At 51.0% G+C, this 16,744-nt stretch overlaps 2 protein-coding genes across 2 annotated transcripts; both read left to right on the top strand.

Annotated features, from left to right (window-relative positions):
• The first annotated feature begins 435 nt into the window (after positions 1–435).
• On the top strand, positions 436–1,829 carry LOC120324391 (actin cytoskeleton-regulatory complex protein PAN1-like). Its single transcript, XM_039386889.1, has 2 exons — positions 436–549; positions 712–1,829. Exons 1-2 carry the CDS (start codon positions 450–452, stop codon positions 1,536–1,538), a joined length of 927 nt encoding a protein of 308 aa, XP_039242823.1. The 5' UTR covers positions 436–449; the 3' UTR covers positions 1,539–1,829.
• Positions 1,830–4,833: 3,004 nt separating this feature from the next.
• On the top strand, positions 4,834–5,894 carry LOC120324390 (basic proline-rich protein-like). Its single transcript, XM_039386884.1, has 2 exons — positions 4,834–5,157; positions 5,317–5,894. Exons 1-2 carry the CDS (start codon positions 5,058–5,060, stop codon positions 5,892–5,894), a joined length of 678 nt encoding a protein of 225 aa, XP_039242818.1. The 5' UTR covers positions 4,834–5,057.
• The last annotated feature ends 10,850 nt before the right edge of the window (positions 5,895–16,744 follow it).

Raw genomic sequence — 16,744 nt, 5'->3', positions numbered from 1 at the left:
AGGGAATGGCCGGAGCTGTGTCAGCGGAGGCTTAGGTTGGACATTAGGAAAAGGTGCTTCCCCCGGAGGGTGGTGGGGCACTGGAACAGGCTGCCCAGGGCAGTGGTCACGGCCCCAAGGCTGCCAGAGCTCAAGGAGCGTTTGGACAACGCTCTCAGGCACAGGGTGGGATGGCTGTGCTGTCCTGCACAGGGCCAGGAGTTGGACTGGGCGACCCTTGTGGGTCCCTTCCAAGGCAGGATGTTCTGTGATTCGAGCTCTTTGGTTAAGCCTTCCTCTGCCCATGAAGAGCTGGCAAAGCTGTTGGGGGTGGGGCAGACAGCTGTTGGTGCTGTCTCTAGGACACAACAATGGCAGGCCTAACATTCCCTCCCTGGAGACGCTCCAAGAGGAGCATCCAGACCTGTGTCCAGTCAACAGAGGCGACCGGCCACCGAGCGTGACGGACCATGGCCCTGTCAGCTCTGTGGCGCCGCTCTGTGAGCTGGAGATCAGCCCTGACCCGGCTCGTGCAGCTCTTCCGCTCCCCCCAAAGCTCCGGCACCAAAGGTGAGGACAGAGCCTGACCCCGAAAGCCCCGCAGTGCACGGTGGGGACATTCACAGCCCTTCCTCCCCTGCACCTCGCCCTCCTCCTCCTCCTCCTCAGTCCTCCAAGCGCCTGACGGCCCCAGCTCGGGATGTGACTTCCAGGCTTTGCTCTTTCTCACAGGCTCAGCCAACCTGCCTCCACCAGCCCCACTGGCAAGCAGCCCTGGTGCTGCTGTTCCATCCAGTACTGCCCAGGGGGGGCCCCAGGGCAGTGGGAAGCCGCTGGCTGGGGCAGACCAACGTGCCCCCCAGGGTCAACTGCAGCCCTACGACCATCAGGGGAGAGCAGTGGCCCCGGTCCCACCAGCGCGGCACAGCCAGCGCAGCCCTGCCAGCTCAGCCAACCCCTCCGGGACACCCCTGGGCAGTGGCAGCCCCCCAGACAGGAGCACCCCCATGGATGTGGACGTCACCCCGGCACTTAACATCAGCCTGGCCAGTGACGTCTCCATGGAGGAGGACGCCCCCCGCGGCTGCGACCTCTCGCTGGCCACCGACGTCTCCATGGAGGAGGACACCGCCCGCGGCTGCGACCTCTCGCTGGCCAGCGACGTCTCCATGGAGGAGGACGCCCCCCGAGGCTGCGACCTCTCGCTGGCCAGTGATGTCGCCATGGAGGAGGACACCTCCCCGCCCAGGCACACCACCGCCAGCCCCTCAGCCGCACTCCAGCTCCAAGCCATCAGGGAGCCTGGGGTGACTCCAGCCAGCCGCGCTCTGCTGAGTGGGAAGGTCCTGCCGCAGGGGACTCAGGGGCACTTGGCTTGCTCCCCGGGGGCTGCAGGGACCAGCCAGGATGGTGGCAGCAGCAGCGTCCCCGTGCCCACGGACCGTGGAGACACCAAGCTGGAAAGGCGGGGGGCCAAGAGGAAGAGGGGCTCTGAGCCAGGGCCTGCCATCAAGATCAAGGCTCCCGCAGCCGGGGCTGGGGCAGGAAGATTGGCTTAGGCCTGTTAAAGGGATAGGTCGTTTGGGGACCTATCCCAGTTTGAGGGATAGGTCGTTTGGGGACCTATCCCAGGGTGAGGCATAGATCGTTTGGGGATCTATGCCAGTGGGAGGGATAGATCGTTTGGGGATCTATCCCAGCGGGAGGGAGGGAGGGTGTTTATGTGGGGAAGATGTAGATAGAGATGTAGGGAAGATGTAGAGATAGATGTAGACGTAGATCCGTAGATACTGTTACGTAGAAAACGTAACAGTTTTCTTCTGGTTACGGAATAAAAGATTTGATTCCAACACCTGCCTGTGTCTGCATGGAATGGGGAGGGAGTGCAGGGTGGCCCCAGCAAATGGTCCCAAGCAGATCCACCGAGGCCCAAAGGGCACCATGGGCACCCAAAGGGCACCCCGGGCCTGAGTCACTGCCAGAGGTGCAGGCACTCCCGCAGGGTCACTCCCCTGCCCCCTTCGCCTGGGGAAGCAGCCCTTTGGCGTGGCAGCCAGGACACATGGGTCCCGTGCAGGACTCGCGCAGACGGCCCCACGCCCAAAGCAGCCCTGAGCAGAGCCTGGGCACCATCCTCCCGCTCTGGGGCTTTGGAAGGCTGCTCCCAGTGACCCCACCGTGTCCCCGGTCAGCCCAGCGCAGCCCCAGACAGGGCTCCTCCGGGCTGCCCTGGGGCTGCGATGGACAGGGCCCATAAGGGAGAGGGAAGAATGCGCTGGCAACCACATCCAGGGCCTCACAGGAGCCCAGGGAGACGACATCCGTAGATCTCTGGGAGGTGACACTCGGAAGGTCTCGACCTCTGTCTTGGGGTGGATGGCGAGCCACTCAGGAGTTGATGAGTCAGGATCAAAGGGCGGGCAGGCTGGGAATGGGCACACTGCTGTGGGGGTTTGCTGCAGGCCTCCTGAGCAGGAGCAAGATGTGGAGGAGACCTCTACAGGCAGCTTGAAGCAGCCTCCAGGTCACAGTCCCTGGCTCTCGGGGAGACTTCAACTGCCCTGGCGGCAGCTGGAGAAGCAACACAGCCAAGCACCAACAGTCCAGCAGGTTCCCGGAAAGCGGTGACGACAACTTCCTGGCCCAGGGGGCTGGAGCCTCTGACAAGCCAAAGGAATGCTGGGCTGCTCCACCTCTTACTAACAGACCGCAAAGACCTTGTTGGAGATGGGAAGGTGCGGGACAGCCGGGGCTGTAGAGACCATGGGATTGTGGTCGTCTGAAATTGCAGCCAGTGGGAAACACCTAAATAGCCAGGAGATGGAGGAGCCGACGAAAAAAAATAAACTTTTATTGCAAGAAAAGGGAGACTTCACTGGACAAACGGCAGTGAGGTGGCTCAGCTCAGTGGAGGTCGCAGCCCCCTTTTAGCCCCTTTGCCCGCAGCGCTGCTCCCTGCCCGTTTCTCCACTGGCTGAGACACTCTGGGCTTACAGGCTTCCCGACACGCCTACTCTGTGCCCCCCATTACGTCCCGATGAGGTGGCTCGGAAGGCCACTGACATTTTTCAAAGTGGAGGCCGCTTCAAAAGGGAGGACATGGTCACCTGAGACCTTCTGTGCTGCTGACTGGGCCCCCTGTCTCCGGGCAAACGGCACCTCTTGGGAACTGACAACTGAGCAACCAGTGACTTCTCGCTTCTCCCTGCCAACCGTGCCTGCACTACACCCTTTGCAAGAGCACCTTCCTATTGCTAAGAGTGGAGCTCGGGACGGCGGGAGGAGGAAGCAAGGCAGCCTGTAAGACTAGAAGCGTGGAGCTGAGGAGAGCTGCCTTGAGCCTCTTCAGGGATCTTCTTCCTTCTTGCCTGAAATCCTTTTTTCCCCTCACTCACTGCTCTTGCTGCCCAGCCTCACTTCCTGCAACCCCTTCACCCATTTTCAGTCTGGTTCTGTCCCTCCTTCTTTTAATCCCCAGCTTTTCTCCAGAACAGCCAATTGACATCCACGGAATCACTATGCCCAGAACCGCCAGGAGAGCTCCACAAGTTCAGAAGTTCAAGTGGGCAGAACCCCTCTTGGACATACCCTTCCCTGCTTGGAACATCTGATTCCACGTGAGGAGCCAGCTGCTGAGCAGTCCCGAAAGCCCTCGTTTTCTAGACAGGAGCTCAACTCCAAGAGATCACAGCACAGACCTATAAAGCGCCTTTGACCCTGAGCGGACAGAACCCTGTTCTTCTTGTCCACGCTTGTCTTCCCACGGAATGGAGAGCCGAAAAAAACCTCTCCAGGGCAGGGCCAGAACTGACAGGTTTACGGCAGAGGCGCAGAAATTGCCCTGTCATTGCCTCCAGGATGATATGCTTGCTCCAGCATCCTTCCATCAGGGAGCTTTTGTCGGATTGTTTGGTCAGTTTTAGGTCAATTTATATCGCTTTCAGCAATGTCAGCTTCCAGTGGTGAGAAGTCATGAGAGTAGTCCCCAGAATCAGGTGATGCCCCTTGGTACCAAGACTTTGTCTTTAAGTGGCAAAGGTTTTTATTCACCTGCTGGCTTCTGCAGAAGTCTCCTGTTTTTCAAGACTCCTAGACTCCTAGAGCGGTTTGTGTTGGAAGGAAGGGGCCTGAAAGCTCATCTGCTTCCAACCACCCCTCTGCCACGGGCAGGGACACCTTCCGCTAGAGCAGCTTGCTCCAAGCCGCGTCCAACCTGGCCCTGAACACTTCCAGGGATGGGGCAGCCAGAGCTTCTCTGGACAACCTGTGCCAGGGCCCCACCACTCTCCCAGGGAAGGCTTTCTTTGCCGTATGCCATCTAAGCCTGCCCTCTGCCGGCGCGAAGCCATTGCCCCTTGGTCTGTCACTGCAGTCCCTTGTAAACAGTGTCTCTTAGCCAAAGCCTTCTTGGTCCTCCCTGTTGTGTTGCAAAATTTGCAAGTTGCTGTTGTGCCAGGTGGCACCAGCCAAGCCCTGAGCCAGGTGCAGGACCTTGGCCTTGAGGTCTGAGGTCAGTGGGGCTGTTGAGCCTGGAGAAGAGGAGACTGAGGTCAGATCTCATGGGGGGCTGCAGCTTCCTGCCAAGGGGCAGCGGCCATTTCTGCTCTGTGGGACCAGGGACAGGACGCGAGGGAATGGCCGGAGCTGTGTCAGCGGAGGCTTAGGTTGGACATTAGGAAAAGGTGCTTCCCCCGGAGGGTGGTGGGGCACTGGAACAGGCTGCCCAGGGCAGTGGTCACGGCCCCAAGGCTGCCAGAGCTCAAGGAGCGTTTGGACAACGCTCTCAGGCACAGGGTGGGATGGCTGTGCTGTCCTGCACAGGGCCAGGAGTTGGACTGGGCGAGCCTTGTGGGTCCCTTCCAAGGCAGGATGTTCTGTGATTCGAGCTCTTTGGTTAAGCCTTCCTCTGCCCATGAAGAGCTGGCAAAGCTGTTGGGGGTGGGGCAGACAGCTGTTGGTGCTGTCTCTAGGACACAACAATGGCAGGCCTAACATTCCATCCCTGGAGACGCTCCAAGAGGAGCATCCAGACCTGTGTCCAGTCAACAGAAGCGACCGGCCACCGAGCGTGACTGACCATGGCCCTGTCAGCTCTGTGGCGCCGCTCTGTGAGCTGGAGATCAGCCCTGACCCGGCTGGTGCAGCTCTTCTGCTCCCCCCAAAGCTCCGGCACCAAAGGTGAGGACAGAGCCTGAGCCCGAAAGCCCCGCAGTGCACGGTGGGGACATTGACAGCCCTTCCTCCCCTGCACCTGGCCCTCCTCCTCCTCCTCAGTCCTCTCAGCGCCTGACGGCCCCAGCTCGGGAGGTGACTTCCAGGCTTTGCTCTTTCTCACAGGCTCAGCCAACCTGCCTCCACCAGCCCCACTGGCAAGCAGCCCTGGTGCTGCTGTTCCCTCCAGTACTGCCCAGGGGGGGCCCCAGGGCAGTGGGAAGCCGCTGGCTGGGGCAGACCAACGTGCCCCCCAGGGTCAACTGCAGCCCTACGACCATCAGGGGAGAGCAGTGGCCCCGGTCCCACCAGCGCGGCACAGCCCTGCCAGCTCAGCCAACCCCTCCGGGACACCCCTGGGCAGTGGCAGCCCCCCAGACAGGAGCACCCCCATGGATGTGGACGTCACCCCGGCACTTAACATCAGCCTGGCCAGTGACGTCTCCATGGAGGAGGACGCCCCCCGCGGCTGCGACCTCTCGCTGGCCACCGACGTCTCCATGGAGGAGGACACCGCCCGCGGCTGCGGCTGCGACCTGGCTCGCTGCCCACCGACGTCTCCATGGAGGAGGACGCCCCCCGAGGCTGCGACCTCTCGCTGGCCAGTGATGTCGCCATGGAGGAGGACACCTCCCCGCCCAGGCACACCACCGCCAGCCCCTCAGCCGCACTCCAGCTCCAAGCCATCAGGGAGCCTGGGGTGACTCCAGCCAGCCGCGCTCTGCTGAGTGGGAAGGTCCTGCCGCAGGGGACTCAGGGGCACTTGGCTTGCTCCCCGGGGGCTGCAGGGACCAGCCAGGATGGTGGCAGCAGCAGCGTCCCCGTGCCCACGGACCGTGGAGACACCAAGCTGGAAAGGCGGGGGGCGAAGAGGAAGAGGGGCTCTGAGCCAGGGCCTGCCATGAAGATCAAGGCTCCCGCAGCCGGGGCTGGGGCAGGAAGATTGGCTTAGGCCTGTTAAAGGGATAGGTCGTTTGGGGACCTATCCCAGTTTGAGGGATAGGTCGTTTGGGGACCTATCCCAGGTTGAGGCATAGATCGTTTGGGGATCTATGCCAGTGGGAGGGATAGATCGTTTGGGGATCTATCCCAGCGGGAGGGAGGGAGGGTGTTTATGTGGGGAAGATGTAGATAGAGATGTAGGGAAGATGTAGAGATAGATGTAGACGTAGATCCGTAGATACTGTTACGTAGAAAACGTAACAGTTTTCTTCTGGTTACGGAATAAAAGATTTGATTCCAACACCTGCCTGTGTCTGCATGGAATGGGGAGGGAGTGCAGGGTGGCCCCAGCAAATGGCCCCAAGCAGATCCACCAAGGCCCAAAGGGCACCAAGGGCACCCAAAGGGCACCAAGGGCACCCAAAGGGCACCCCGGGCCTGAGTCACTGCCAGAGGTGCAGGCACTCCCGCAGGGTCACTCCCCTGCCCCCTTCGCCTGGGGAAGCAGCCCTTTGGCGTGGCAGCCAGGACACATGGGTCCCGTGCAGGACTCGCGCAGACAGCCCCACGCCCAAAGCAGCCCTGAGCAGAGCCTGGGCACCATCCTCCCGCTCTGGGGCTTTGGAAGGCTGCTCCCAGTGACCCCACCGTGTCCCCGGTCAGCCCAGCGCAGCCCCAGACAGGGCTCCTCCGGGCTGCCCTGGGGCTGCATTGGACAGGGCCCATAAGGGAGAGGGAAGAATGCGCTGGCAACCACATCCAGGGCCTCACAGGAGCCCAGGGAGACGACATCCGTAGATCTCTGGGAGGTGACACTCGGAAGGTCTCGACCTCTGTCTTGGGGTGGATGGCGAGCCACTCAGGAGTTGATGGGTCAGGATCAAAGGGCGGGCAGGCTGGGAATGGGCACACTGCTGTGGGGGTTTGCTCCAGGCCTCCTGAGCAGGAGCAAGATGTGGAGGAGACCTCTACAGGCAGCTTGAAGCAGCCTCCAGGTCACAGTCCCTGGTTCTCGGGGAGACTTCAACTGCCCTGGCGGCAGCTGGAGAAGCAACACAGCCAAGCACCAACAGTCCAGCAGGTTCCCGGAAAGCGGTGACGACAACTTCCTGGCCCGGTGGGCTGGAGCCTCTGACAAGCCAAAGGAATGCTGTGCTGCTCCACCTCTTACTAACAGACCGCAAAGACCTTGTTGGAGATGGGAAGGTGCGGGACAGCCGGGGCTGTAGAGACCATGGGATTGTGGTCGTCTGAAATTGCAGCCAGTGGGAAACACCTAAATAGCCAGGAGATGGAGGAGCCGACGAAAAAAATAAACTTTTATTGCAAGAAAAGGGAGACTTCACTGGACAAACGGCAGTGAGGTGGCTCAGCTCAGTGGAGGTCGCAGCCCCCTTTTAACCCCTTTGCCCGCAGCGCTGCTCCCGGCCCGTTTCTCCACTGGCTGAGACACTCTGGGCTTACAGGCTTCCCGACACGCCTACTCTGTGCCCCCCATTACGTCCCGATGAGGTGGCTCGGAAGGCCACTGACATTTTTCAAAGTGGAGGCCGCTTCAAAAGGGAGGACGTGGTCACCTGAGACCTTCTGAGTGGTGGTCTGAAAAATAAAAGCTAGACACGATCCCAGTATGGGGAAACTGGAATAGTTTCTTGAACACGAGAACACTATTTTAAAGGCATCTGGGGCTGTATGTTAATGAAGGGGACAACCTATGTTAATTGGGGAGTTACACAAATTTTTACTGCAATTTCCAAAGAGTTAATTTTTCTTCTAGTAGGATTACATGGGGGATAGAGGGATTACAGGGGTTTAGACATGGTTTGATACAATCATCTCAAAAGTCCTTTCTGATTTCTGCTGGAGCCAGGCTTGGTCCATGAGGTAGAACTTTAACAGGTCTTGTGAGAAGGGTCCAGCTCCTTCAGATCACGAGGTTTTTGTCAGCCCTTGTTTTCCTTTGCTGAAAGCTGGGTTTGGGCTCCCACATCTGCCCCTTCTTTTTTAGTTTTCTAAAAACCAAAAAACTCGGAAAAAACTTTGATCAGACGTTTGCTAATGCAAGACATAATACAAGGGAATGCAAATATTACCATAATTGTTTTCTTTAACTAGAGTATTAAATTTATCTTGCTATCTAAACATGTAGTCTGTTTTGATTACTATTTTTTTCTTCAACTATCAATGCTTTGATGCATTAGTTCAGAGTGAGTAATAACAAATTCTATAGCTGCATTTTAGAAGCAAATGTATTCTTAAATGGATCTAACAAGAAATATTGCAGTCTTACTTTTAATACCACAAGTGAAATTAATGTTAGCAAGGAGGCTCCTTTTTCAAGGCAATGTACAGTCTTTTATATACCTGAGATGGAAAGTATGATTATGCAAAGGCATTGTGTGTCAGAATAGTTTGGGCCACAAGGTTTGGCATTATAAAGGCATGTGAAGGAATCACAGCTGTTTTAAGGCATTCTGCATATTGCTACATAAATTATCTTCTTAATCCTAGCACTAACATTAAGAACATTAAACCAATCAAAAAGACTATCAAACATTTTTGGATATAGAAAAGTAAACAAGGAACAAAATGCAAGAAGGAAAAATTCCAAACAATGCTAAATTATAAAACTTGTTTAAACAACTTAGCTTATTCCTATTATTTCTTATTAGAAATTACTCTTATAAAATCTTATTGAAGCTATTCTCTAAAGATCCTATTGACTTGTAAGCGATTGATTTTGAACCAAACTTAATAACTTGATGACTTCAGGGTTCGTATGCTCCTGACTTTTACCTGAAAGTGTTTTTTAGTGTTTGTTTTTGAAAACTTTTATTTAACCTAAAACATTTCTGCAAATGAAATTCTATTCCACTCAGGGTGATATGTTTTCTGTTCTTTATCTAAGGCTGTTTGTGCCTGTGTGAGGTAATGTGCATTTGTGTATAAATCAGAACCTATTAATTATTGTATTTTCACACGCATGCATACATTTACACATTCATACTCGATGGCCATCGAACACACATCATACAAACATACTTTTGGGTTTCATTTTACAGTGTCTTTTGGTTATGAACTGAGAAATTGGCGTTTTTTGTTTCTCACCCTTAGATTAGTAATATATGTTTTCTGTTTTTTATGATAGTATAACCTGTAAAAACATAAGCATATGTTACTTCATGTTCAATTTCAATTTCAAATACATAGAAACATTCCTATAGTTCAAGGATAAAATATATACTTCTTCTATTTTTAGGGCAAATATATGTGTTTCTGTGTTAATTTGGCTTTTGGACTTAAGGAAAATTGTTATTGTGAAAACTTTAAAATTTTCAAAAATACAACTATGCATACATTTAAAAACAATTCTGGCTATTAGCTATGGAAGGGTGTCTTCATTCAGCAAAGGGTCTTTGCTTCCCTCGCTTCCCCCTTTTTTTTCTTTCTTTTTTTTTTTGTTTGTTTGTTTGTTTGTTTTGCGGAGAGGGACAGTCTCTCCATTGGTAGCGTTTTGTTCGCCTTACTCACACTGTTAAACTGAAAGAGGTTGATAAACAAAGAGGGTTTGCAAAAAAAGACCAGTTCTTAGTTTAGGCTGCAAAGAAAAAGGAAAAAAGTCAAGGAAGGGGGTTTTTGTTGCTTTGACTACTGCTGAAGTCGGCAGCTTTGTGTCTGCACCACTCCGTTTGTCTCTGGGGTCCCTCTGTTCCTGGGTTTCTCTCGTGCTGTTGCCGCTGGGCTTCCGCTCGCTCCCTCCTTCGCCGACGGTCCCGCTTGGGCTCTTTCCTCCCTCGGACCTTTCCCGGAGCTCCCCAGGGATTCTGTGGGATCCTCTTCTCCGCTCACGCTCCATAGCCCCGGTTTTTGCAGACCTTGTGCTCTGCTTGGGTTTGTTTTTCCCGGTGCCTCTTTCGTTTCCGGGTTCCGGGTCCTTCCTGCCTTCGGAGTGGTTCCCGCTCGGGTCCCGCTGCTGCTTCCGCCGGCGCGGGTCTCTCGATCTCGTTGTTTGCTGGGGCGCCGGAGGTGGTGGTCCTTCCTCAGGGACCTGCTCCCTGAGGTGTTGACCTCGCGCCTCTGGCCGCTGCTTGGCTGCTGCTGCTGAGAGCGGTAGCGGGCGGCGATCCAGGAACTTGCCGAGGCAGCGCGGCAGTTCGCTGGCGCTGGCTCCCACCCCGCCCCTGCCCAGGGTGGCTGCAGCGGCGGTGGCCGTGGTTCTGTCTGCCACGGCTCTCTCCGGGCAGCGTGTGTCGGGCTGCAGTGTGCTTGTGCGCTCCGCTCAGGGGCTGGGGCCCGTCCCGGGCAGCGACTGCTGAGGTTTTTTCGGGCGGTTGCCGAGTCCCACAAGCACATATCAAGAAGGTCGGTAACGTTCAGTTCTGACATGTGACGCTGGGCCCACAGCAACAGGTTCTGCAAGGGCTGTTCGTCAATTTTCGCGCTATGCTGCTTAAGCTCGCGTTTTAAAATTAAATCAATGTGGTTTTGTTCAGAAGATATTTGAGTCCCCATTGTACCCTACTTATAATGTTACAAAGTCTTTAAAATAATTACCCAATCTGGAGTTCGTAGTCAGCTCACTCAGCAGTTCCCGCCTGCTGAGGACAAGTTTCCGTGCACGTCTTCCGCCTTCTTTCAGTTCTGACTACGCACACACCACCGAAACACAAGGAGTGCTGCTTCCCTTGGTCCAGCCAGCCGATGTCCGACGAATCTTCTAAATGTTAGAAGGTTCTCAGCCCCACGGTTGTGGCGACATTAGTGGCGGTCTGAAAAATAAAAGCTAGACACGATCCCAGTATGGGGAAACTGGAATAGTTTCTTGAACACGAGAACACTATGTTAAAGGCATCTGGGGCTGTATGTTAATGAAGGGGACAACCTATGTTAATTGGGGAGTTACACAAATTTTTACTGCAATTTCCAAAGAGTTAATTTTTCTTCTAGTAGGATTACATGGGGGATAGAGGGATTACAGGGGTTTAGACATGGTTTGATACAATCATCTCAAAAGTCCTTTCTGATTTCTGCTGGAGCCAGGCTTGGTCCATGAGGTAGAACTTTAACAGGTCTTGTGAGAAGGGTCCAGCTCCTTCAGATCACGAGGTTTTTGTCAGCCCTTGTTTTCCTTTGCTGAAAGCTGGGTTTGGGCTCCCACACTTCTGTGCTGCTGACTGGGCCCCCTGTCTCCGGGCAAACGGCACCTCTTGGGAACTGACAACTGAGCAACCAGTGACTTCTCGCTTCTCCCTGCCAACCGTGACTGCACTACACCCTTTGCAAGAGCACCTTCCTATTGCTAAGAGTGGAGCTCGGGACTGATATAGGGGGCTAGGCCCAAAAGAGTTAACTAAGAGATTTGGGTCTGCAAACAAGTTGATTTGGGCCTGCAAACAAGTTACCAATATTTAAAACGATCTGTACCCGTTCTGTTCTACTTACTGGGCCAAAGCTTAAGAGAATAGTACAAGAACATGTAATAGACTTAGAAGCAATAAATTAGAAGTATAACAGGATCTGGTAGACATTTGAATAAGAGAAATAGGCCTGGAGCCAGGGCCTTTTCCAAGCTTCAGTGAGCGGGTCAAGAACAATGGAAAGGAAGAAGGGTCAAGCTGAGGAAGATGAGTTAGAGACCCCTGCCCTATGGATGAAGATCGGAACTACCCCTCGAAATGGGGTGCCAAGAGAAGCACCGCCCTGAGCTCCGCCTATACTCCGCCTATTTTTAATATGTATAGATAGATGTTGTAATCGTTTGAATATGCATTTAATCACATCTGAAAATTGTATAAAAGCGCTGATTTTCTGAGGAGCCGGTGAGCAAGTTTGTCCAGCGCGAGCTGGCTTGCTCCCAACGTTGAATAAACAAATACCTTGCTGCTTACAGATAAAAAAGTCTCTGAGCAGTTTGTCAGACCGATTTTTCGGATTCATTTGGCGACCTGCGGCAGGACACCTTCTCCACCCGGCTGCAGAATCCCTCGGAGGACAGGACCCCCTTGGGCGCCCTCGGGTAAGTCTTTTTACTTGAAGGGGCTCCCTTCTTCGGTGGCTTCTTGCGGGGACTGGACAAGAACACTGCCTATTGATAAAAGGTATTTGTATCTGGTTTCTGGTTTTGTTTATTCTGGTTCTGGATACCCGTAAGTCGAGGCGGGACGCCGTCTCGCGGGGGACACGGGAGAGGACGCTCTCCCAGGGGAATATCCCCTCTGGTCTGGTCTAGTCTTCTGGTCTGGTTTTGTCTGTATTTGGCCAAGTATTGTTATTGTGTACCTGATATATCTTGCTTACCTTGAAACATCCAGGAGCACATAGTTAAAGGTGTTATCATGCTAAGAGTTGCTATATGAGAGGTAGTGCTGAAGAGTTAACTATAAGCACATCACTTTGGATAAGACCTAGAGTTAAGATTTGTCAATTTTGCAATTGTTAGTTATATGTATGAGCCTTGTGTAACAGATGTAAGGTTTGCCTCCCCGACAGACAAGGTTGGGTAGAACCAGTGTGCATATTGCAGAAAAGAGGGACACTGGAAGCAAGAATGCCCTGAAATAACAGGTGGAAATACAGGCACAGGAGAGGCTGTTGTTGCTTACAGAATACTGAGTGAAGGGGGGGGCCGACAGGCCAGTGCTAGGGGACCTGCTGGTAAAAATTAAGCTAGGGGAAGAAAAAGAAGGATTAGATTTTCTAATTGATACCAGGGCTACATTTTCTGTTTTGAATTAATACCTAAAAGTGATAAATATGTTTAAGTCGTGGGTGCCACTGGCCAATCAGAAAAGCTTTCTTTTGAAACCCCTAAAGTTCAAAATTGGAAAACAAATGGGAGTGCATCAGTTTTTGTATTTACCAAATTTATCCAAACTCGTATTGGGCAGAGACCTACTAGAAAATCTGGGAGCTGTAATAGAATTCAAACAAGGTAAAATTGAACTTAAGGTAAAGGAAGAACAATTAATAGTAAGTAGCTCTGAGTTTAGCAATGAGCTGTGTGGAGCCAAGCCAGGGTATTTCAAATGTCAATCAAATTTTAGATCAGGTATACCCAGGAGTTTGGGCTATTGAAACACCAGGAAAGTCAAAAAGAGCAGCTCCCATTGAAATAGAATTACGGACAGGAGCAAACCCAGTAGTTAGGAAGCAATATGCACTGAAGCTGGAAGATAGAAGAGGAATTGAGCCAATAATAGACAACTTTTTGAAATTAAGGTTTTGTAGAGTGTGAATAAGATTTCAACACCCAATTTTACCAGTCAAAAGACAAATGGAACACATAGGTTAGCTCAGGAGTTAAGAGCAGTAAATAAAATAGCTAAACCATACATGCAGCTGTTGCAAACCTATATACCTTATTAACAATATTAAAAGAAAGTGTAATTTGGTTCACAGTATTAGACTTAAGAGATGCCTTTTTTTGCCTTCCCTTAACACAGGAAAGTCAAAGGATATTTGCCTTCAAGTGGGAAAATCCCACCACAGGAAGGAAAACTCAGCTCATTTGGACAGTGTTACCTTAAGGGTTAGAAAATATTCCCACAATTTTGGGAATTAATTAGCTAAAGAATTAGAACAATGGCAGTCACCACCGGGAAAGGGTGTACTTTTATGATATGTGAATGATCTATTGATTGTTACTGAAAAACAAGAATGTGCCCAATGGACAGTAAACCTCTTAAACTTTATGGACTTAAATGAGTATCGAGTCTCTCAACAGAAAGCACTTCCAGTGCAGAAACAAGTGGTGTACCTGGATTACAAAGTATCTGAAGGACAATGATCACTGGGGACAACAAGAAAGGAAACTGTCTGCCAGACACCGAAACCACAGATGGTGAGAAACCTTCAAGCCTTTCTAGGAATGACAGGTTGGTGTTGTTTATAGATATATCAGTATGGGCTAATTGCAAAGCCTTTATGTGACCTGCTGAAAATGACTAAGGGCAACCTCATCTGGACCCCCGAAGCAAGTGGAGCCTTCAAACAACTGAGATGAGAACTCATAAGGACTCCGGCGTTGGGTTTGCCTGACGTAACGAAGCCCTTTTGTTTGTTCTCACGTGAATGACAAGGAATGGCTCTGGGGGTTCTGGCTCAGCAACAAGGGCCATACAAAAGAACAGTGGCCTACTTCTCCAAGCAATTGGATGAAGTAAGCAAATGATGGCCCACCTGCCTAAGGGCAGTACCAACAATGATCATAAATAGAGAAGAAGCCAGGAAATGTACAATGGGACAGAAAATGACTGTGTTAGTGTCCCACACAGTATCTACGGTACTGCAACAGAAAGGAAATCATTGGCTGTCACCCTCCCAGTTTCTGAAATATCGGGTAATCCTGGCTGAATCAGATGACATAACCATTCAGGTGACTAACATTGTTAACCCAGCTTCATTCCTAGAAGGCAGAATCTCGGCTGCACCTGTCGTGCAGGACTGCCTGGAAACCATTGAAGCAGTGCACTCCAGCTGCCTGGACCTTAAAGAAGAACCACCCCTGGATGCAGAAGGCTGGTTTACCAATGGCAGCAGTTTCATAAGACAAGGTGTGAGGATGGCTGGGTATGCTGCGACCACCACTGCTGAGGTAATCAAATCAAATCCTTTGCCTGCAGGAACCTCAGTCCAGAAAGCAGAACTGATGGCTCTCATTCGAGCTTTAGGATTGGCAGAAGGAAAACAAATTAACACAAATTAAACAAATTAACATATTTGGACTGACTCCAAATATGCCTTTGGCATAGTTCACACTCATGGAGCAATTTGGAAAAAAGAGGACTTTTAACTCTTCAAGGAAAAGTTGTGGAATATACTGAAGAAACTCTATGATTATTAGAAGCTGTACAACTCCCCTCTCAGGTGGCAGTTATGCACTGCCAAGGACACCTGAAAGGTAACACTGTCCTGGAAATAAGAAACAGAAAAGCTGATGCAGAAGCTGAATTAGCTGCTGCAAGAAGTAAAGAACTATCAGTAGTAGCTTTAGTGCTAGAAGAACTAGACACAGATCAACAGGTAGAATATCAAGAAACAGATTATAAGTGGATACATGAAAATGAAGGTAAGGTGTTAGACAATGGGTGAAGTTAACTAAAAACAGGTCAGTTAATATTGTTAGAAAAATTAGTGTGGCAATTTGTAAAAGTAAAACATGATAAAACTATTGGGGCTTAGACTCACTCTATTAGCATTTAAGGACTAGAGTAGCAGGACCAAATTTATTTACCACAATAGAGCAAGTCACATCCCAATGTGAACTTTGTCTTTAATACTGGAACAAAAATACACCAAAGGGCAATAAGTAAAGGGCATTTCCCAGGTGAAATTTGGCAAATTAATTTCTCTGAGCTCCCAAGAAAAAGGGGGTGGGCCTGTTATCTCTTAGTTTCGACTGACACATTTTCTGGATGGCCTGAAGCTTTCCCATGTAGAAAAAATGAATCAAAAGGAGTGGTTAAAGTCTTGTTGAATGAGATTATACCATGGTTTGGAATGCCTAAGAGCATCTCTTCAGATAGAGGTTCACACTTTTGTGCATGAATTGTACAAGCAATAAGTAAAGCACTAAAAATCAATTGGCAACTGCATATGCCCTACAGACTCCAAGCAAGTGGGCAAGTAGAAAAGATGAATCTAAAATATGTCAAGAAACAAATTTTCATTGGTATCAAGCTTTACCTATCGCTTTAATCAGGCTAAGGGTCAAGCCAAGATCAAAAGGGAAACTGAGTCCATTTGAAATTCTATTGGGCAGACCCTACATGATGCAAACTGTGAATAGTGAAGCTGTAGATCAAATTGGTAATCAGTATGTGTGTGATCATGTTATGGCTGTAGGAAAACAATTGCAGAAAAATGCTACAGTGGTGTTAGAACACCAACCCAAGCAGCCTGATTGTAAGTTACATCCATTCAACCCTGGTGATCAGGTATATGTTAAGAATCTTTCAGGAGATCCACTACGGGAGAAGTGGGATGGACCCCAGCAGGTGCTGATGACCACCTCCACACGATCCGGGTGAAAGAGGAACCCACGTGGATCCACTGCTCTCGAGTCAAGAGAGTTCCAGAGGAAGCATGGACCTCGGGAGAGGAATCATCTACTATCAAGCCTCCTCAATGCTGATCTTTGGACTGATAAGTACACTGGTGTTAGATCAAGCTCTTATCCAAAAATCATTATGGTCTCAGGCCTATAATGGGAATTCTAGTCTATGATTTGCTATAAATACAGATATTCTGAATTCATCTGAACTGAACCAATACAATGCATCTGTTATAGTCCTCCAAGGAACGAGGGTACTGAATAATTGGTAAAATCCTGGTACCCCATATGATGCAAGTGTTTTAATAGGCACAGATTAGATGGTCACCCAGAACTGACGTTACTGTGAAATGTAATTAGTGGCTGCTCAGTGTTGGCACACCTTCACTCTAGATAAATCAGTTTCTGTGATGTGTCAGTGGACATTCAGAGGAGGAAATATAACCAGGAGATTTCCAGCCAGCAAATCTCCTACCACCCCATTGACTAAGGCCACCACCAGTTCTACAACTCCTTCTTTAGCCTGTGAGAGTGTCCACAATTTAACTTATGCTGGACCTT

Source organism: Pipra filicauda, unplaced genomic scaffold, assembly GCF_003945595.2.
Source record: "Pipra filicauda isolate LSUMZ 115617 unplaced genomic scaffold, ASM394559v2 scaffold1204_size22663_pilon, whole genome shotgun sequence".
NCBI lineage: Eukaryota > Metazoa > Chordata > Aves > Passeriformes > Pipridae > Pipra > Pipra filicauda.
The sequence above is the reverse complement of the archived record's forward strand: the minus strand, read 5'-3'. Positions and strand labels throughout refer to the sequence as shown.